At 40.1% G+C, this 23051-nt stretch overlaps 1 protein-coding gene and 1 long non-coding RNA gene across 14 annotated transcripts in view; one reads left to right on the top strand and one right to left on the bottom strand.

Annotated features, from left to right (window-relative positions):
- Positions 1 to 189: 189 nt before the first annotated feature.
- The window catches only part of baiap2b (BAR/IMD domain containing adaptor protein 2b), a 75586-nt gene continuing 52724 nt past the window's right edge, over positions 190 to 23051 (bottom strand). For 6 of the 13 annotated variants that reach the window (XM_084937016.1, XM_084937019.1, XM_084937021.1 and 3 more), the window contains 8 exons: positions 17818 to 17970; positions 14539 to 14775; positions 13451 to 13655; positions 12176 to 12377; positions 11764 to 11844; positions 10369 to 10537; positions 9030 to 9067; positions 190 to 3445 (listed from right to left, as the gene is read on the bottom strand). In XM_084937016.1, the coding sequence (XP_084793142.1) occupies positions 3301 to 3445; positions 9030 to 9067; positions 10369 to 10537; positions 11764 to 11844; positions 12176 to 12377; positions 13451 to 13655; positions 14539 to 14775; positions 17818 to 17970 (1230 nt within the window). In that variant the 3' untranslated portion in view covers positions 190 to 3300. Of the gene's footprint in view, positions 3446 to 3865; positions 3910 to 5149; positions 7867 to 9029; positions 9068 to 10368; positions 10538 to 11763; positions 11845 to 12175; positions 12378 to 13450; positions 13656 to 14538; positions 14776 to 17817; positions 17971 to 23051 lie in introns of those variants that run through there. The other 7 variants (XM_084937018.1, XM_084937028.1, XM_084937026.1 and 4 more) reach the window with 6 other exon arrangements.
- LOC146381105 (uncharacterized) lies at positions 7866 to 12655 on the top strand. Its single transcript, XR_014800995.1, has 2 exons — positions 7866 to 7978; positions 12203 to 12655. It is a non-coding gene; the product is annotated as an uncharacterized LOC146381105 (long non-coding RNA).

Below are 23051 nucleotides of genomic sequence, written 5' to 3'. Positions count from 1 at the left end.
TCCATGTTTTTATTTCTGAAGAGTACCAGTCGAGCTTTGCGTGTTTACAGCTATCCTTATTTATCTTATTCTGTGCTAAAACTTTGACCACCTTTAAAATTAATGAGGAAAAGTGTAACAGATCAATTTTAAAGTTTCTCAGGGTTAAATTTTTGAGCATTATAACAGATTAAAAAAAACACTGCACAATATTGTTAAATACTTGATTCTTTATTGTCAGAATTAAACTAAAAAACAAACAATTTGTTTACCATCAACTCACATCATTATAGTGTAGACTGCCAGTACAGTACTCCTTATGTTACATTAACGTAGGTTTTATTGGTTTTCATATTTCTGAGTCACATAGTTTTCAGCTAATTTCTTACATCTCCCCCTGAAACATAACTGTAAAATGAGCTGGGACATGTGGGATCATCTAATAATAAATAATGCAGATATTTCCAAAACATCCCGTGTAATTTTGTATTAACTATAGGGAAACTGAAGATAGCGCTATAAGTGTATGAAGACTTGATAATTTTAACTATCAAATATATTATAAAAACAATAAAGCAAATAGTTGAAGTGAAAAACCGTTTTTCATGAATTGATCTCAATAATCAAGAACAGTTTCCTTAGAAAGACAATTAAAAATGATTATCATAGCAGGTCAGAGCACAAAACAGAGTGAATAACTGAATCACCCAATGCAGGTGAATCATTATGGATATACATGTACTACACAAGTACTCTGATATAATGAGAAGGTACTAGCATGATCTCTGCAGAATCCAGAATTTGATTTTTCCTCATAATTAATATAAAACAATGGAGTTTTTTGGAAATATCCTCAGACATATACAGCTGAATACCAGCTGACTTTGGGGAAAATATGTGTGAAAAATTCCAGAAACTTTAAAAATAGCCTTAAAGGAAATCTCTCTTTCCTTTCTAACCGTCTACATCCAGGTGAGGAAGTCGAGTTTTATTGCCATCTAGTGGTGGATACATGTTTTGCATGCACATACAATAAGGTGCATGATAGTTTTGATGTGTAGTCATCGGAGTAGAAAGAGCACAGCTGATTACATCCATGTGTAATAACAAGCTCCGTCGTTCACTACATTGGAGGTACGGGTGCTTTAATAAGGGCTGAAAGTACTGAGGCTAATTCTGCTCTGCTAATATGAAAAGTATAAAAACAAATAAATCAGACTTGCAGTTGTTGCTTAAATCGGGTTTAAAACCAGTTACATTCAAATTTGTTTCTTCTCAAATCTCAAAGTCGTAATTTTTATTATTGTGAATAGGAATGTTTGTTAACTAAAATTTACTGATGAAATTCATCAACAACTTAAAAGAAATCTGAAGGCTAAGAAAAAAAAAAAGTATTTTTATGTCAGTTCATCACTTATTAATAGGAATTAAAATTTCAGGTCTCTTGTGTTATTGGTTTTCTTAAAAAATATTTCAGTGAATGACCCTCATCCACTGAAATATTTTTAAAGAGGTATTTTTTTTTATATTTATGGAGATATTTTAAAATTCCATTAAGATATATTAAAATACTCAGATAAATATGAAACTTTCAAAATGTCCTATTTTGAAAATGAGCCTTTCACAAATTTTGGATATAATTTTAAGAAACAAATACTTGAAAGATGCAAGGACAAAAATTTTAAAAACAACTTTCACATCCTGGAATAATTTTCTGAAAAAAAATAAATAAAATAAAGCATTTTTTTTTAAAAAGTAATGAAAGTTGAGACCTGAAATTTTGCATAATTCCTGATGTGGGTCCTTCCCCCTAGATATATATTCAGCAGTTAAGTAGTTCAAACCTGTTTTCCAGTTTGCTATTCCAACATGAAGGTAAACCAAACCTAACACGAGCAGGTATAATTTCACATACCCACACTGGACCCTAGAATATCATTATTATCAGTAAGAACCATGACACTTACTGCAATCACATAATTGTTCATGCTAATAAAAAATAATCAATAACTCAATAAGTGGGAAAAGCAGAGGGATGGTGTGACTTTTCTAAATGTAGTTTTCAGTGCTTTATTAAGCTAAGATTTAAATGTATTTTAAATTCTTAAACAAGTAAACCACAGACACCGAAACGAGCACATCTTAAATGACCTCAGTGCAACCAACACAACCTACGTTAGCGTGACCCTGTTTGCCTGTCAACGATTACCTTAAGCTAGATAAACAACATGCAATTACAAAGTTTCTCCTGTTGATTGTGTTACTGAATTAAATCTCAGCTGAACATGTTGCTTTAAGAAGATCTTATAAAGTGCTTGTTCACTACGAACAATAACAATCAAACATGAATCTGAGAACCAGTGAAATTCATTATTAAGTGTAGGTACAAACGCCTGCACGGCTGCTTATCTCTAGTACTGCAGAAAGATAAAAGATTTCCTGTGAGTACAGAATTAGTTGACGGTACAGTACTACGAGTAGTGTGCTTATCAGTTGTGATGCTATCAGCACAAACGTATTCTACAGATATCTTTTTCCATATAATCTACCTTTCTGATGTGTTTCAGTACTTTTTTTTCTGCCGTCGTGCTTTAAGATCATCGGTCTCTGAATAAGACGTTTCTTATGGTGCATACACTGGACTGTTTGACAAGCATACGGTGCTCTTGCCAGGTGAAAAGGCAGTATTGAGAGGTGAGGCTCAAAGGTGAGACACCCAACATGGTGTAAAGCTTAGCAATTTTAAAGCCCTTTCATTGACAAGGCAAGAGGGGAGGAGCTGCATTTTAAATGACCGGCTAATGATCCTGTGAGTCTACATGGAGCTAGGCATTGGTCTTTGGGTAACGATACGATACAAGAGGCAAGAATTCTGACTTTAAAATGAACCACATGAGCCGCACGAGTAAACATCTGCTCTCATTCTTCTTTTTATACACCACATGCTCCTTGTAGGCTTTAAAACCTTTACAAAAGTGAATCAGCTCCACTGCTGCTCATCTAAAATGCCACTTTACCAAGGTCACCAATCATCAGGAAAACCTCATCTTTAATTTTTGTAACTTTTGAATGTGGCTTCCTTGCTACGTGGTTAAATATAAAGTCAATCCTAGTATTTATTTACATTTTCTCCGGGCGATTACAGAGATTACTGTTGCCGTGACATGTTGTAGTGCACTTTATCTGCTGATTATATTTCATTCTTTTCATTTTGTAGCATTATTGTAATACCGAGGGTAAATCAGAGCCTTCCAGTTTAGGGTTGAGGGTGAAATTGTGCACCAGTGATCCACCTACAGCTGGTTTACATTAAAAGAAAGCTCAGAAGTCCCCTGGAGGACTGGAAGTCTTCTCCAAGGAATCATAGTGAGCTTCATCAAGGTTGTCCTCCTCGATTTCATCCTCATCGTCGGAGAGGGGAGGTTTGGCCGGGGCCTCCACAGCCGGCTCGCCTGGTGGATCATCGCTAGGAAGAAAAAGAGCAAAAGGGATTGTGGTTTTTATTTGTTAAAATGTAAAATGGTAACGGAAGACGAGGTCAACAAGAGCACAGGGTGGAACAATGGGTTGGGGTTTTTTTCAGCCATATTGCTGCTGAAAATAAAAAAGGTCTGAGTCATGCAAATAGAGAGAAAGCTGAGGCAAAGAGCATGATGCCGAAACAAACAACACGTTTTTCAGGCAAAGTGTAACAGCCCACAATCAGCTGATGAGGTCAGCAGTCACATCATATTAAAAACAAACAAACAGCGATGGAAATAACCCAAAAGCCACTCCACAGCTCGCAAAGAAAACACAAAAAAATGAAGCAGCTTTCAGTTATAATGAAAAATTCAAAAGCAAGTGGATACACGAAGACACTTTAGACCCAAGATTATTCACTTACGATGGGCTTTGGTCACTCAAAAGCGGGCGTAATCAGGCCCTGTACTGAAAGGCAGAAACAATCCCCATGTGTCAACAGTCAGGATCAAATACCAACGCACATCTTCCAACATGAGACAGGGAAATAAATTACTACACACTTCCTCCTAACATGGCTGCACATTATAAGGCATATATATTTGATTTCCTGTTAACACAAGGTATCATTAAAGGTATTAAAAGGGAAAACAGACCAAGACTGAGATGACTGGAGCCTGTATTTAGAAGGTACTGTTGCTCCTTTTGTTTGATTTTTTTCCACATTATTATCTGTAACACAGTGCCAGATATATTCAGCGATAACACTGTGAGACTTTTACATGACTGCTCTGAAAAGCACTTTATATTCAGTGCATACAGTTTTCCATTATGATCTCACTGCTGTACCTTCACTGAGCCAAAGGTTAAGAAGGATTTTTTCACCAACGTCAGCACCACATTAAACACAGCGTCTGCAGAGGCTGCCAGTCAAACTCAGTAAAGATCTTGTTTAATATTACTAAATTAGCCAAAATTATTGTCATCATTTACTTAGATTAAATTAAAACATGACAAAAAACAGATCAGAACTCCACAAATTCACCGAGACTGTTTACATGTAAATTATGACTACATTCACGTGTCACATGGGGGGAAAATAAAGATTGAATTAAAAAACAGGCAAACAGGCATGTGAACCCACCACACAGTGAAGCAAAACAACTACAAAAATTAAAAAACACTAAAAATGAACACGTTGTGTTGATCGCAATACACAAACAGACACACACACTCACACACAGTTGAGTTAAAAAAAGTACCTTTGCTAGCAGCAGGAGGAGCAGGCCAGTGGGTGTGTATAGCAGGTCAGGATGCAGTGTAAGTACTACTGTGCACAGAACACACACACACTGTACATGCAACAAGCCCGGTGGGAGGTTATGATGGGTCTCGGTTCCAGAAATGTTGATAAGAGTGGTGATGTCACATGTGCAAGAAGAGCCGCTTGTTAATGTATTAAAGCAAGAGGGCGATCCCCAGTTTGTTAGCTGTGAGAAAAGATGCGGTGACTAAAGTTCAGTCAGCCACAAACTTAAAGCCAGAATCGAGAGTTGAAATGCTGCCTGTCAATGAAAGTTCATTGGTTTTACGAGCTAGTTTGGCACTTGAAGGCTAATTAAAAGCTTCTTCAAATGGTGTTTTGTAAAAGTTTCATCATGTCACACCAAAGCCTTCAGGGAAAAAACGAACAGAAACAATAAAAATATCCAGCTGAATAAATTTATTTAATACTTTGTAAGAGTAGAAATTCACCATACATTTGAGGTCATCAGTGTTACACTTTTTGGTGCCCCCAAAGCATGCATATACATAAATTCTCTATACAATATTTAGATGTTTTTTCTTGTAACTCTTTTACAACAAAACCCCTCACAATCAGAGCACGTCAGTGAATGCTGGCGTTATTAGCCACAGGTGATTGGTGTGCTATCTCTGCAGCGATGTCAGCCATACCTTGGACTATTTTAGTGGAGAAAGAAGAAACACTGGCAGCTTCCAGTCGTTTGCACTCGACTTTTGTCTCTAAATTCATCAAAACAGAGATGAAAAAAGACGGGGGGGGTTGGCAAAGCTAAGGGGGAAGACGAGTGTTAGGTGACAGACAAACGGAGAGGAGAAGAAGAGAGCACAGAGACAACAGACATATGCAGCAAGGAGAACATTTCTACAGTGCAAAAAAGGTCCGTGTTAGGTCTCAGGCAGAGTCTGAAAATATTTTTCTGTCTATAAGTGGCAGATCAGAAAAGCAGCACTTGAAAGTTGTTTTTTTTAAATGCATGTGCCTTACTTTATCACATACTTGCAGAAAAATATATTGCAAGACTCTTCAGACAATTTCCCTCATTAACAATTTAGTAAAAGCATTTTTTGCAGTGTAGGAGGAATGGGAGAGATGCACAGTTTCATTTTTAACCTCCTCTCTTTGGTGAAGAAAGCACTCAGACGAGATTTCTGTAAAGACTTCATACGAGTCAGAAGCCAAAACTCACGTCCCAGCGGGCTAGCTCGTGGACACCAGATGTCAACAAAGGGACAGCGGTTAGCACAGACAGGCACTAACTGGGCCGACATACAGACAAGCACACCGGTATTTTTATTGAGCACACAAAGAATCAGACAAACATTTCTCTTGCCGTTGTTAAAACTTGACATTCTTTACTCACTGAGGTTTGGAGAAAACAACGAATCGGGCTTTTAATCGCAGAGACAGCAGTACAAGAAGGCTGAATGAGGCTTCAACCACAAATTAATTCCTCTCCCCTTCAAAGCTGCAGGCGGCTGTGCCTTTAGTCTGTACTTTGGCTAAATGCAGCACAGTATAATCACCACTCTGTAGCCAGTGTAGTTTTTTTTCTATTAATCACAATACCGCTGATGGTTCATGTGAAGTCTTAAGTTCCCATAAAACGACATTAATCACAGAAGTTAACCGACAGCAGAAGCACCACGTGAATATTTTTGAAAGTACAAAAGGATTTTGAATCTTTTAAATGAACTTTATGCCTATTTTTTATTTATGATAAAAAAAAAACTTTTTTAATGGTTTCGGTATCACGTGTACCGAGCAGCGCCGCAATACCAGTTGTCTTTTCTTTCATGCATGAACCAGAGTTTGCCTCCAACTCGAATCATTTTTATGAGCAATTAATCGATTAATCTGACTTGATCCTTTCTTTTTTAACTGGTGATGTCAAAGTGATATCCTTCTAATGAGCTCAAAACCCAAATATATTTAATTTGCAGTGATATAAAAAACAGAGAAAAGCAGCAAATGTCTGTATTTGAGAACCCGAAGCCAACAAATATTTGGCATCTAAGCCTGATAAGTTATTTCAAACATTTAATCGGCACAACACATCAGTTAACTGACTAACGAACAAACAGTTTCAGCACTAAACCCGACTCAGAGCCTCACGTAAGTTAGTTGACCCCATTCAGCCTTGGCACAATATTCAGGCACCACAACAGACAGTCAAAGGACCCCGAGAGTGGTGTGTTTGTGTGTCCATCCGAGCGCAGAGGCTCACACTGAGAACGTTACAGTAAGTTTGTTTACACACAGTCAGAAATATAGACTATTACTTCCATAAGGTGCATTTTTTTATAAACTGATCATAGATACTGCATGACAAGCACTTCTGTATGGCACATTTATGTACAGTAAACATTCCCGTCACATTTTTTCCCCCCACGTTTCATGTGTGAAAACATTTACATGAGCTGTTCACTACTCGCGATACATGGCCTCTTATGTCAGAGGAATACAAAACCTCACAGCATGAAAAGGTAAAATTATTGTTAAATACTGAAAGATCCAGTAAAAGCATTGATTGCAATGTCATTTTTACATAATATAAAAATCCTCTTTGGGATCAACCACTTTAGGATTACACCCTGATTTACATATCATTCTTTACACTGTCTTTCTAACTGAGAGCACTGACATTAGTGAAAATCAGGTTCCTTCGTTGGGAAAATATAACTCCCAGCAATATATAAAAGAAATGTACATGCATGAAAGACAAGCAAAGGTTACATTTTCCTCACAGAAAATGTCCATTACACTGATTTTGAATATGCGGATGGCACAGAGTCCACTTTGTTCTGGTTTTGGCTTGGCTCTGCACCAAAGCTCCACCAGCGGCCCAGTGTGGCTACTGGCCAGTTAGACAGCACAGGGCAGGACTGAAGGACGAAGGGAGGGAGATCAGAGGGAGAAAAAGAAAGAGACCCAAGCGTCTTCCTCGAACTGACCGGCTTGGGGAGAGTTTATTGTCGTGAGAAGGAGGTAGGGAGGCGGGAAAGAGGGTGGGTTAAGGATGACAGATGGGCAGCGAGGTGCATGTCCTATCGTGTGGCTGAGTCTGTGCCTGTTTGTCTGTCTGTCCTCACACTGTCGAAATCAATTTGCCCTCTGTGGAACTGTGGACACAGAGAGGGAGAGGCTTCCAGGTGGGCTGGCTCAGGAGAAACAACAGCAAACACAAAACCAGGACACACGCAGACGCAGAAACCTCGTCTACCCTCCGACATGGCAAGTATAACCTACAAGTTTAACTGGATCTGAGCCTCATTTTAAAGCAAAATGTGGATGTGGTTTTAACGAGCAGGGATTGAGTGAGTGCAGTTAGCAGACAGGAGGAGCTGCATGGAGCGTGGGGGGGCGGTGGCGTGATGGGAAGGTGCTGTGGAGTCAAAGCATGATTTTCTTTCTTAACTTAATGAACAAAAGGAAACTTAAAACGACTTACACTTAAATTAATCAGCTATTTCTCTTCCTGAGGTCTAATTAACTGCCACTTTGTCAGATGCCTCCTGTGACTCCCCATTTCATGCACAATGTCCTCTGGACTCAGGAATACTGGCCTTTTGGAGCCCACAAGCAGGTCTATCAGTTAAGGATCCTAGTTTGCATAACAGTCCCCACTTTTTTACTTTCACTTTGACTCGGTCAGGTTTACGCACCAAAAACTGCTGGGTTGGGATTAGCCATTAAAAACTACTTGGTTTAGGTGTCTAAAGTATGGTTTGTGTTAAAACAGCAGCACTCAGTACTAAACACCAGAGGACTCACTGGGCATGGACGAGCCACACGGTGGCTTTGACAAAACAGCACTAAGAGATGATTAATGTAATCTAGTTTTACAGACAGAAACAATTGTTACTAATGGATGACTTAAAGATAAAGCCAGCCTTCTTTAAAACCACTATGCGGTCAGAACTGCACCATCTTATCACCTATGGATTCCTATCACGCTGCTGCAAACAGAGGAGAACTAAGAAAAACAACACAAAGAGTGTGGTGTGTCCTGCTGGTTGTCTGTTTGCGGGTCTGAACTTGGCATGCACCAGGATCTGTCCCAATCCCTCATCTCTCCATCTTCAGCTGTTTGGTAAACTAACTCTCACTGATGCCCCAGATTCCAGCCCTCGAGCCAACGGGACAGAATTCCACTTTGGCTTCCCACCCACAAACACTGCCGAGTGCATTTGAAATGACTGAACTGGAACTGAGTTGAAACTGATTCTTGGCACACAAAAAAAAAAAAAAACACACTGACTGAATCAAGCTGAGTGGTTCTTACCTTGTGGGGAAGCGGGGCTCATACTCTTCGACTCCCTGCTGCAAAGACATAATCAAAGAAGAAAGAAACGTTTAGTTTGTGCGCTTTAAATATGAACTCTGAAATAAAGCATGAAAACCACATTAACTGTCACTCATACCAGTATGATTAGATAATATAAGCTAATAAGATAATAAGGTAAAGACAGTGCTTAACAATTTCAACTGTTTATTAAAAACAAGAAGACACAAATGTAAAAGATCTGTAAAAATAAATTGTTATTTATTGAGCAAATAAATATTAATTAATAATATTTATTATTAATAAATTTATTTATTTTTTATTTTACTTCGTTCTCTCTTAAAGGCACATTTTACAAAATGTGCTCTTAATTTTTTATTTTGGTTAACAAAAATAATTTTTGTTGAGTTTAGTTGAGCCTGGTTCTGAAACTTCGTGAACTGTTGCAATGACAAAAGCAGTCAGAAGGTGGCGACAAAGAAACACAAAGAAGAAGATGCAGCATCATCAAACGAAAACTGGAGATGTTAAAGAAACTGTATAGTTGGAAAATACACTACAATATACATCAGCCCCTCTCCTGGTTATCATCTCATTATTCTTTCACTGACTGGTTGAAATTGATGACTTAAAAGTGAAACAGTGTAAAATATATTTAACATATTTTCCATTTTTATGTTCATATAAAACAAACAAAATTGTGCGCTTTATTAAAGATCGAATCAGAAGTGAATGACCGAATAACTTCCACACATACATATCCTTGACCAAAATTACAAAACACATTTTTCCTTAAATGTCAGCAGAGATGTTTCAAAATGTTACATGACTGCTGAGCAATTAGGCATCGCCCACATGTAATGTTCCAGGTGAGGCGTAGGAGGGAAGGTGGGCCAGTAGTGAAGTTTACCGTTGCGTAAGGCTACTTTTGTTTTTTCCTTCTGAAAAATTAAGCTGCCTCCATCACCACAGCTGCCTTCTCTTTAGCCTGGCTCAACGCCGACTCTGTTATCAGCTGATGCCTGTCAGAAGCACTTCCTTCAGCGACAGCGGCAGACCTCTGCAATCTGAGCTGTGCCTCATCTTACACTCGACCCTCTGTGACCAGGAATGTGAAGCGAGGCAGAGCTGATTTGTGCGTTTATGTAAGCTAAGAGAGAGCGAGTCAAAGCGAAGCATCTCCGGCTGGCAGCACGTAGGGGGAAAGCTACCTCCAAACTTTCTGAGACAGACGAGATCTTTGCCAGGTTTCGTGAGACTGCTCGTGTGTCATGTGTGAACCCATGTGGGTGGATGCGAGTTTGCATGTGTTTGTGTGCTTGTTTTGCAGAGCCCCCACCTGTGAGAAGCCTGGCACCGCCACACTGTAGGGGCGTTGTTGTCTGCCGTGCAGCGCAGCAGCGCTCTGTGCTGCCATACGGGAGTGGATGCCATAATCAGGGACGGGGAGAGCCATGTCTTCTCTCTCTAGAAGGTTGCCCGTGCTGCTGCTTTTGCCATGGTGGAGACTAGAAACACAAAGAAGTATACAGAAAAAGAGGAAACTGTAAATCATGTGATCCCCCATCGGGCAATTCCTCCTGGGCCAATCAGGCGCTAACATTTGATGTCTCTAGGTAGGGAAGGTATATGGGCGAGTCATCAAGAGACTGATTTTGATTTTGGAAGTACTTTCATGATTGGTTTACTTTTACTGCAAGGTACAATATCATTTTGAGTGCTGGGGCAGTGCAATCACATTATATTTATGCAATGTAATACAATAACATGCATTACTGTTCCCAGTATGAGTAAATCATATTGCAGTGTTATTTTGAGGCAGTATAGCCTAGAGTCTGATATTTGTATATAGAGTTTGTTATGTGTGTGTGTGTGTGTTCCTGTCTAGCTATCTTTGTGAGGACTGAAAACTGCTTGTGAGGACACACAACCTGGTCCTCACAAAGGCATTTAAAGCCATTTTTGAGGCTCAAAATGTGGTTTTAGTTTCAGGGTTACAATTAGGTTATGGTTAGGTTTAGGGTAAGGGGCTAGGGAAAGCATTATGTCAATGAAGGTCCTCACTAGGATAGCTGAACGGGGTTGTGTGTGTGTGTGTGTGTGTGTGTGTGTGTGTGTGTGTGTGAGACCACCTCCCTCCCCTCCTCGTTCATTGCTTCATCGATGTGTGACTACGTTCAGCAGACAGAGGCTTTCACCAGCTCCTAAGTGCATTTTTTTTGTGTGGGATGCTTCGTCTTCGGTGGGGTTTGTGTCATCCTTCACACAGCATCAAATCCCAATCAAAGCATTTCAGAAGATTTTAGCCAGGGTCTTTTATTTTGAAAATTGATCAGCTTCCTAATGCTTTTCCTGCCCATTTCATCTGCTGCAGTTTGACATGACTTTGGCCAAAATACACTCGCTGTGCATTTTGTGCCGCACAGAACAGAGAGCCGTTTCTGGGATGCTTCTGGAAAATGCTTCAGTGCATTTGATGGAATCACAAGCACTGTACATGGGCACGATTACATCATTGCTGAAATACAACGCAGCTCCACCCCGCTGCCCGAGTAAGGAGTAACATCTAACATTAATATTCATGTAAAAACCCCAACTCTACTGGTAAAGGAGATCTGGCAGGTTAACCAACAAAATTATTAGGTTTCTGTGAATAATATTAATATTTAACTTAATAACATTCAGTTTGATTATGCATTCAAAACAATGAAGTCTGCAAAGTGCAAACACCCACTTGTGTACTCGAAGTTGCCGCATAGAGTCTCCTTCGCCATCAGTGATCACCCGTGTGTAGGAGAAGGGAAACCAGCCACGCCTGCAGAAGGAGGACAAATATAAACAACACAAAAATCAAATGCACAGCATTGGCTGACCTGTTCACCTACAGTCTGCAGTTGCCGCTGCCTCTGCAACCCACTTTGCAACCCTTCTTCGCCCCAGCTCCTCCACTTCATGCTAATCATGCCATTTCTGACTTATTTAACATTATGTCTGTTTGTCGCAGATTCCTCTATTCTGTCACTCCTCTCTCCAAGCGGGCAGAATATAAATCACTGCAGGTGGAAATAACGATTCAGCTTTGACTACAGTGATCCTGACAGAACTGCATTTGTCACTTTTTTTGCTGCATTTCATTTTGCACTCACATCCTTGTCTTCTCATTCTCTCCATAGTGCCAGCCATCACGGGCCTCGGGTACCAGCAGGGTAATCACGTCGCCCTCAGCGAAGCTAAGCAGCGTGCTGTTGTCACCGGCAGCATGGGAGAAGACGGCCTGGACACGAGTTCTTCCGTTTCTCTCCAGACCTGCTGCCATGGAGCTGGACCGGGGCAGCGTGCGGGTCTCTGCTGTGGAGATGAGGAGGAGGAGGAGGAAGAGAGTTGTTATCACACTGCCATAAACTTCAGTTTTTGCTACAAAGCCCTTAACGATGCTTGAAACATACAGAATATCTACACGGATTTTATTCAATGTAGATTTTTATATTGTTCATATTTTTGTGAAATATTCTCCCCTGAATCTATTTTTACTCAGAAATGTACCGTCTTACTTTGGTTTTATTATCACATCTCCTTCTATTCCCACTTGCTTTGGCCTCTTTCTTATTAAAACGGCACCGAACATGTGTGTGGCAGCCGGGTCATCTCATTAGCTTTTTCTATATCTGAGATGCAGTAATTCTTTTCTAGAAATATACTTTCCAGTACATTCACTGTGATTAAAAGCACGCTGAATGCCAAGTTAAATTTGCTTTTCAAGATATTTTCATTTTGCCACTAAACAGCAGAACAACTCCACAACAAGCTGGCAAACTCACCGCCCTGAAATAACACTGGCTCACAATATTCATATGCCAAGCAAACAATGGTCTTTTCATATATCCAGCTGTCGGAAACAAAGAGAACCATTTATTTGGAGTGCCGTTTTCTATCCTCTTGAATATTACTGCTGTAATTATGTTGTTTTTTCCCCTCAGACTTTGCTCTTTTGTGTTTTCACCTATATCTGACTGCTTTATATTTGACTGCTAGAGGTTCCTTTCTTCTTGAAGCTAAGTCTCATTGTCCCTTTGCTGTTTATTGCTGTGCAGAGAGACACTGTGGAGCTTTCTTTGTGAAAAGAGCTGCTAGAGCTGGGGCTGAAATAAGGCTGATAAGACTGAACCAAACTGCAAATGTTCTCTAAAACTAAAACAGCCATGCAGGACTGGAGAAAGTGTCTGCCACTTTTATATTACATATGGTCTTTTGAGCCTTTCTTAATTTTAAAATACATTTAGGATTGTGAAGTCAGTTAACGAGTCCTTTCATCAGCCTCCTTGCTCAGCAGAAAAGTGCAGAGTTAGTGTGATTATTGCCAGGACTTGTGTTAGATTAAACACCACAACAGAATAAATGTAGCCCACAGTGTGTGTCCGTACTCAGTGTGGTCTTGCTCTTGGCTGGGGCGGCCTTGCGCACAGGTAGGGTGTTGGAGTACACCTCGCCTCCGTGCCGCTGAGTCTGCGGTGAGGCTTTGCCCTGGGCGATTTTGCCCTCCATCCACTGCTGGTAGTCTTCTCCTCCATGAACGCCGGCCGTACCATTCATCACAGGCATCCCTCCTTCCACACCTCCCATCAGCCTCTGCATGCAGGCAATTAAAATGCAAACATTTTTTCTCGTTACGTCACAAAAGGCTGTTACGCAACATCTTGAAGCTCATTAGTGATAATGAAGGAGGAGAGCAGATCTGGGTCATGAAATTGTGATTAGTGAAAACACTATTTGAGTTCACGCTGATTTGAAGATAAGCTTAAGGAGTAGCTGGGAGACGGCAAAAAGAATTTCAAAGTATATTTAGTCTGCCGTTATAAACTCTCCTAATCTGCACCACCGTAATTAAAATGATGAAGTCTTTGAATCTTGAAAGTCTGTGTTCATTTCTGAGCCTGCAGGAGGAGAAGGAAGGAGGCAGGGTGCCAGAGAGCCTGAGGATATAAGGACCAAATGATTTCATTTCCCTTGACCCAGATTTTGTGAGGATGTGTTGAGGGATTCCCCGGTGCAGTTGACCGCTTGGCTTCTCATTCTCAAACCTGAAGAGTTAGAAAGTGTCCATGACCTAAAACTCTTTAAAAAAAGACTGACATAGCTTCTGAGTGCATTTTTTCTAACTGCCTGCAGGGGGCGACTCTGCTGGTTTCGGGTTGTCATCGGCAAGTCGATTAGCTGATGAGCTTTGAACTGTGCTGTTTCAAACAGTGAAAACAGCAGAAGACTTCATGAAAATTCACTAACCAGTGAGTGACATCATGGTGGCTACACCCATCTTTTACATACAGTCTATTGTACATTGTAGTCTAAGCTTGAATCCTGAGTCCTCTCTATCACAACAAACCCACAGCGAGCTCAGTGGAACACAATAGTAACAGATGTTTATTTCTAACACGTAAGTGAGTGTGAAGAAACAAAGCACACGGGTGTACCAGTGTTTGGCAAACTAAATCAGGCCAGAAGAAGAACTCACCTGCTGTCCCATGCCACCGCTGGCCCTGAGGGCTGCCAGCTCTGGAGGCACTGGCAGGGGTTTAGCACCAGGAATTGGCTCAGAGATGGGAAGGCCGGGGTGATGAGCACCAGGAGGCATGGTGCCCGTTGCACCACTCATCTGCTGGGCCAGAAACATGGCACGGTCTGGCAGTTTGTTGGGCTCGGCACAAGCCTGCTGCCACAGTGGGATCTTCTGAGTTAAAAGCTCCTTCCCCTGAAAGAAAGAGATGAGAAATACTTGGTAGTCAAAATAACGTGTAAGTTTTAAATCATTTGAATCTGTAGCTGAAAGGAAATGAGAGGGTACTAGCAGAGCGCAGCGGATCCACCAAAGTCAGTACTCACTTTACAACTTCTTCTGCACATGCGCCGTATGCCACTTAAGCAGTTATGTAATATTCCAGAAAGAAATAAAATATTCCTTATTTGTAAGAAAAAACCTGGCTGACAAAAAGAGGAAAAAAAGCTCACAGATGTGCTGTGAATATCACTTTTTTGTGGCGCAATAAACAGGTAAAGCTGGAGCTCCACAGCGTGAGTTGTTAATTTTTCTGGTTTTTTGGGAGCAGCGCTTGCCCCTTTTTGCTGTGGGTGTACATATATTTCTCTAGTTTGTTTACCTTCTGAAATAAAGCCGCTTCTGTAAGTGTTTTTTCCCCTGTGGGCATCAATATAACAACACTTTTTTTTTTTTTTTTACATAATCCGAGCAGACAAAAAGGTGATGCAAGAAAAAGGGAAAAAGAAAAAGGAGAAAGAACACGCAGTCAGCGCAGGCCACGAGGGATGAGAAGCCATACATTATACAGTAGTTCAGTTACATAAAGATACTTCTCATTTGCATTTGTCATCAGTGAATAAATGATGAAATTCTGAGTTTTCATGAATAAAGAAAGACGGCGAGCAGAATCTGCTCTGCAAACGGCTTTTAACCATGCCAGGCTGGTGTGGAGGATAAACACAGCGTGGTTCCAAGGTTGTCTGGCCCCGCTGAGCGCATGTGGGCCACAGTGTCAGGTGTCCGCGTGTGGGTTGGATGATCAAACAAACTCACACATACACAAAGGAAAAAAAGTGCAGCAAGAACTAATTCGCACTGATAAAGTGACATCATGTAAGTGGCGATTCAAACTTGTTCTCTACAGAGAGTTTGGTCGACGGGCTCAGAGACGGCCGTGTCAGCTCACGCCGCCTGTGGCTATAAGGCTGTGAGTACACAACATACGTAGATTATCCACAGTTAATGCAGCTTTTGTTGTTTCAGGGAACTTAAATTATCACTGAACAAAGCAGGTCAGAAGGAAACACTGTTAGCGCTTCCTTTTTGTACCTGCATCACTGAAATTGCGATGAATGAAGTATGACCCACGCAAAGCTTTGTGTTTTCATCAAAATCTCTCTCGGTTCATGTGGATGTCGGCGAAAAAGATGAGTCATAATAATCCAAGCTTTTCACATAGTTAAGGTGGAGCGTAGGTGGGCAGAGCTTTAGCAGTGATGACAGAAATCGACAAGGAGAAGGAGGCTCTGTTTTCTTTCATTCTTTCTTTTCGGCTGATTGACAACAGCGCGAGAGAGCCGCTCGCCTACAGTAACTAACAAAACACGAGATTTCCCAAAGTAACAGAGAGCTTCAGCAGTCATCTCACAGTACATGTACTCCTGAGGGTAACTAAGAAGTACCGGACCTGCAGGGTTTCAACAGTTCAGTGGAGCTAAGCAGCAATAACTTATATTTCATTTCTAATACTCTTACAACCAAATACCCAAAGAAACAACGACGTAGTGATACCCCAGCTGCTTCCCTGAGTATGAAGCAACTACCTGGTCCTGAGCTTCACAACCACCCAAAAATACATTTACATAAATCTAAATGTATTTATGCATAAATAGGGTGACTACAAATGATTATTATCATCACCACATGAGTTTAATTCAACTATCAGAGTCATTCAGAGCCTCACATCCACTGAAACAGCTGAAAGTGGGAACAGTTTTTTCAAAATTAAGTATTAATGTGAACTCCTCTAAGACAATTTTTAAGGCTGTTTTCTCATCACAGCAGCAGTTTGTGTTCTGTGCTTCCTCCCTCTGTCTATCAATCACCCATTCAGACACTTCACACCCACACACAGTGAGTCTGAACCAAGTGTTCTTGCAGAAGTAGGTCACTCTCCCTCCCACCGACCTCCACACTCCCTCCCATCCTCCTCTTCTACATCCTCTCACACTTCCCTTTGCCACTTTTTTTTAAAAATAATTGACATTTTACATTTGAACAAAACAGACATAACAGGAAACGGACATTTTCACATTTTACCATTTGTGAGGGAGTGCGATACAGGACAGAGTCGTGATTGGCTGATGCATCTGAGGCGTCTTTAGGGTTTTTCATGGAATTAATACATGAAAAATGCAGAAGGTCGCCGGGATTGGTAAAGGAAGACGATAAAGCGGCACACTTCTCCTATCACAGCTTGTACGGTATGTGCAGTAAAAGTGGCAGAAAACATGATCATTCATTTGGAGTGAAATCCAATATTCCCAATCTTTGGGAATATTGGATTTTAGTGCTTTAGTGCTTGTACTGCGTAAGGGTGCAGAATGGCTCCTCTCCACCAAACAAGTGGGAACATACATTCATACTTTCGCCGAGGCTCTGAAGCCAAACAATAAGGTTGAAGCTGGGTGGTCCTAAAGTTGTAATAACTTAAAGGTAAACATCTTTTTTAAGACGATGAAGATAAACTGAGGGGCTGCGTAAAGACTCACTATGAGATAAGTAATGATTATTTTGATCTGCGCATCATGCAAAACTATTTCATTTGTTTCCAGGAATACAAATATGAAGCTGATAAAGCCCCAAAACTCAATTTTATTTATTTTTATTTATATACTGTAGCGCCAAATCACATCAACGGTTGCCTCAAGGCGATTTACATTGGAAGTTAAAGACCCTACAATAACACAAACCTGTTACACAACTGGAAGTCCTAAAACAGCATTTTAGCCTTCTACCCTTATTGGGAAATGCCTCAGTTACCAGTGAGCTATGAATGTGGTCCTACCACGACCAACAGTCAATGAGAAGACCAATCGTGTTGTTGTGATGTCACAGCCTTGTGACTGTAAAAACAAAGATAACTAAAGAAAAACTAAAACCTATAAAAGTTCTTGTTTTTTCAGGTTTTGGAACAACATAACTTATGGTGTTGTAGGAGCAACAGCAATTCAAAAATATCAAATATCTTCTCACCTTGTTGTGGTAGACGCTGCTGTTTTTGGCCACAGCACACTGACGGTCCACCAGGAAGCAGTACCTCCTCCTCTCCTCAGACAGAGCGTTCTTGTAGCCCTCAGCGATGTAGTTATCCAGCTCACTCTGCTTATTACTGATGGCCTCCACATACTAGGAGCAAAAAGAAAGCACATGAAACAAAAACATGGAGGAAAATCTTAATCCAGACACTCGACTGATAATACAAGTTTCAAGGAAAAAGTAGGACGCCATAAACTGGACTGGAAATGCGCAACATCTACTCTGGTGATTAATAAACTGATACACTCTGGAGTAAGTTTTTAAGAACAAAATCTCTTTCCAGAAATGTATTTTTACAGAAGTTCAGGGATGCGGTGTCTTGATTATTCTCAAACCCCCCTGAAAACTGTTATGTAAAGTGGGTGAATCAACCGTTTAACAATCAAAGCTTTAAATGACTTCAGATAATGGACAGAATTTCGATGGCTCAGGCATCATACATCTCAATCGTGACATATAAAAAGCAGACAAATTGGGCTTTCGTGTGCCACCTTGAAAATTAAATCGAAAATGTCACAGCACATCAGACCTGAAAACCGTGAATTAGACAGAAAGAAGTCAGGCCCCTCAGGCTGTCTGATCACACATCTATTATGTGATCACAGTGACTGGTGCTCTAAATTTCCCGCAGATTAGTTGAAAGCCGCTCTTTCCGAGCTATATCGAGCTTTTAAACTCATTCAACCTCCTTCACCAGCTCAGCCCACTGAGTCCATTTATTGCTTGTACTGCGTAAGGGTGCAGAATGGCTCCTCTCCACCAAACGAGTGGAGCCACTCGTCCACATCCACAATCACCTTGAGGCACACAAAGGCAAAATTAGAATGAACGCAGGCTCGCTTACGTAACTGAAAACATTCAGATTCCCACGGTGTCACATAATGTGAAACAAGATTCTCTGAGTGCCAGACAGCAAGGAGCTCCTGGATGAGGCGTTAATGACCGCGGCTGTTTGCAGGGAAACTTAGAAGCCTACGCACTGTCATGTGCAACTGGCTGTTTGAACTAGCACCAGTGCTGTGGATGGCAGACTAGAGCTTTAAAAAAAGAGAAAATAAAGAAAAGAGAGGTGACTTTTAAGCAGCACTTAAATGACCTAACACTGCGCTATAACCACCATCACACATTAAACAGCACCAGATGTACTAATTAGTCCTTTAATGAAGCACAATCATGTGTTCTTTAGAAAATATTCCTGCCTCACCATCAACATCACACTTACCTACAACATGGGAAACTGAATGTATAAAAAGAAATCATCTGAAGTATTTTATGCAAAGCGGAAATTTACTGGACTGCTGGAATTCTTTGTTATCAGGTTGCCCTAAAAGCTCCCGAAAAGCCTTCAGTTGATCTGGAACGCTGTAGCGAGAGTACCAGAGCGCATATTTCTCCCATATTAGCTTCTCTTTATTGGCTTTCTATTAAATTCTGAATTTAATTTAAAAGCCTTCTGCTCACATGCAAGGCCTTGAATGATCAGGCCTCAGTATATCTTAAAGACCTCATAGTGCTATATTATCCCAACAGAGCACTTTGCTCTCAGACTGCGGGCTGGTTTGGGGTTCTTCGAGTTTCTAACAGCAGAATGGGAGGCGGAGCCTTCAGCTCAGACCCGTCTCCTATGGAACCGGTTTGGGATCACCAAACAAACACCCTCTTCTCTAGATTAGCCTCAAAACGTTCCTTCTGGATAAATCTTATAATTAGGGCTGGATCAGGTCACCCTAAACCATCCCTTAGTTGTGCTGCTATAAGCTCACGTAATCTTGGGAGTTCTCACAGCAACCTGAGCCCCGTTTAGGTACTATTAATTCACGTCATTACCTGACCCTCGAATATTTTTGTCCATAGTTTGCGTTTTCACATCTCTTTAAACTGGTTCACTCCAGTTAAACTGATTTTACACACTGTAGATGTATTTTATTGACATGATATTCATTTTTGTTTTATCTGTGCCAAAAATCCCTTTTTATGGTTGTGTCAGGAAGAGCGTCTGGTGTAAAACACATGTGGAGCTACTCTCTGTGGCAACAACCTCGTGTCAAAGGGGAAAGCGGACTCTTTTCTGACTCTGTAGAGTCTTTAAAAAAGCTTCTTCAGACTTTTTCTGTATATAATTGAATAGAAATAAGAATTCGCTGAACTTATTAAAGAAAATCTAAATTTTAAAACCAAAACTGAACAATATCGTCACCAGAGATGGGCAGTAATCCGATTACTTTTTTCAAGTAACGAGTAAAGTAAGGGATTACTATTGCAAAAACGGTAATTAGATTACTGTTACTTTCCCGTAGGAACGCTGCGTTACTGCGTTACTAAAACCGTGATTTTTTTGCGGGAATGTCTCATGACAGTGACGTAAGCGAGTGCGACGTTGGTGACAACAGCTGTGTGCAGATCAACAATGGATCATATATCGAGTGCGGAGAGAGTATGAGCGTGCAGCGTTTAAAGCGTGGAAGTACTGACCTTACTTTGAGTTTGATTCCATAAAAAGTGACAAAAACATTAGTGTCCGTTGTGCGTGGGAAGAAAACTTCTTTTTACACCGAAAAAAACCCTAAACAAGCTCTAATGGGAAATTCACAGAGAAACTCGGGGATTCTTCAACTGACCGCTGCGGCACACCTGCACCAGAGCACACCTCCGCCTACCCCACTCCTGCTTTACAGGTGAAAATAGAGCAACAGGATCGCTAGTCTTTGATTTTATTTACTTTCTGCTGTGTTTTACTTGCATCTATTTGAAAGACTGAGTGTAAACACAAAAAATATTTTATTTTATGTGCTGGAATGTGCAGAAAATAGGTTTAAATGTTAAACTAATTTCTTCAAGTCAGAGAATGTTGCATATAATTTAATTTTTGCTTGATGCATAAAGTTAAAAGATTAAAACGGATAAAACAAGTTTTAAAAAAAGAGACTTTTCCATTTGATTACATTTTGTATGATGGATTATGCAGAAAAAGTAGAATTGGGTTGACAGATCTATCGCTTTATCACCTATTCAGGTTGTAAATCGTGTTTTTAAAAAGTAACTAAGTAACTAAGTAATTAATTACTTTTGAAAATAAGTAATCAGTAAAGTAACGGGATTACTTTTTTGGGGAAGTAATCAGTAATTAGTTACTGATTACTTTTTTCAAGTAACTTGACCAACACTGATCGTCACAGTAAGCTTGTGTTCATGTAAAGCTTTAGCTCATCCTTTAAATAGTAAGTGCTCCAATTAAAATGTAGCCATAGCGCTCTGCCGGCTGAGAGATTTAATTAAAAAAATCATCTGTGGAAATAAATGTGCAGGCACCAAAATAACACTATCACGCAATCTAATGCACAGAGATCAACATTAAAACAGGAAGGCTTTCATTCCGCTCGTCCTTATTGAGAAAATTGGCCGTGAAGACATTATTGTGAAATAAGAAGTGGTGGATTTTCTATCTACTGATGTTACATTTAGGAGTTAAGTGAGGGGTTTTGCAGAGAGTTGTTCATCATGCATTTAATTGTTTAGGCTTGTAATTCTCTATGGAACCGACTAACTCTAGAAATATTTATTTTCCTGCTTTTTAACCAATAACACTCTCATAACCATGCAGTGTTTATGACAGTGTAATACTGTGCCGAACCTTAACTACATATGCTCGTTAGCTTTACGATAATCCTTCACTGGGGGTCATTTACACACTTTATCACTGTAAGTGCTTTAAAACTCTGTCGAGATTATGACTGTAATAAAAGTAGGAATAAATAAGAATATGGTACGATTATTTGATCTATGTCATCTCCACTCCTTACTGAACCCGTGTCTTCATACAGACGGTCACTGGTCTCCAGGAAGAAGACACATTCACAGCGATCGGCTGTCTGTGCTGCTGTTGGTGTTTAACCCTTTAAAGCCGGTCAGCGGGCACGCTCTGTTTTGCTTAACTATTTTTAAATCCCGGTAGCACTTCAACCACGTAAGCTAGCGCAATAATTTTTTTTGCACATGAAACCGGAGGAGTTGTACTTACATCTTATGCCATCAGCTTGTCCTCGGTCACAGTTTCCTTCCACATATAGCTTTGCAAAAACTGCATAAAAAGCGCTTGCAGCAACAAAAACATAATATTCCAGAAACACGCTTTGCCGATCCGATCAGCTGTTTGTAACACTTCCTATGTCCATCAGCGCGGACTATCGCATATCCTCCATGTCCTGCCCGAAATCGGAAGTGACGTCATTTTGCGGAAATGTAGTTTTTTTACCATCAGGGCCTTATGAGCCTATACTGGTGTTTTTAAAAGTTATGTTTGACTTTATGACTTTCTGTGTCGTTTCTGGGATGCTGAGGACTCATATTGCACTGCTGGAAATAGTTTATTTTGATGCATATGCTGGGTTTTTTTTAAAATCTGCATTATAATATTTATTTTCGTTTTTCCTGCAGTATATAAAAAATAAAACTATGAAGACACTTAAAATAAATTTCCTGTGGTGGGAAACTATTTTGTGCAACTTTTTTGTATTTACAGTTTTGAGGGATAAGCCTCTTAAATTTCTCTAACTAGAAATATATGTTAAAAAAACAAAAACAATTTTCAATTTTTTGTAGTTTATTGCACTTTCTTGCAATGTATGTAATTACTATGCACTTAATGCAGACATATTATTAAAATTTGGGCTATAATGGTTGTATTGATGTATATCAACTTGAAATGCTCCCAAAAATGGCACTACAGCATGTAAAAATATAATATAAGCTCTGGCGGACTTGGTTCTATGCTAGGTCTTAAAGGGTTAATGAATCTAATAGACCCCGACTGACAGGTAAGATGTGGCAACAGCTGCAGACAACCAGCAATTAATCTCATCCTTTCACTCTTCACTACAAAGTGATTACAGTTGGAAGCACAGAGCCCCATTTGTGCCGGAGACTAGGTTGAGTGCAGTCATGAAAAATATGCATATAATCTATTCCTGTGACATATTTGACAGTTGATATTACAAAGATTTTGGACATCTGAACTATTTAAATTCTGGTTGGGGGTTTAAATCCTACCACACGAAGAGACACAAGCTCGGTTTTCTTTTGCATTTTAATCAAAGTTCAGCCAACTTTTTGTTTGTTCTTCTACGTCTAAGTTTTATGTTAATTATCACCAATTTCAGATTAAAATGAAAACA

Source organism: Perissodus microlepis, chromosome 8 (assembly GCF_051167445.1).
Source record: "Perissodus microlepis isolate ML-2025 ecotype Zambia chromosome 8, ASM5116744v1, whole genome shotgun sequence".
Lineage (NCBI taxonomy): Eukaryota > Metazoa > Chordata > Actinopteri > Cichliformes > Cichlidae > Perissodus > Perissodus microlepis.
Note: the sequence above shows the minus strand (reverse complement) of the source record. Positions and strands in the feature narration are given on the sequence as shown.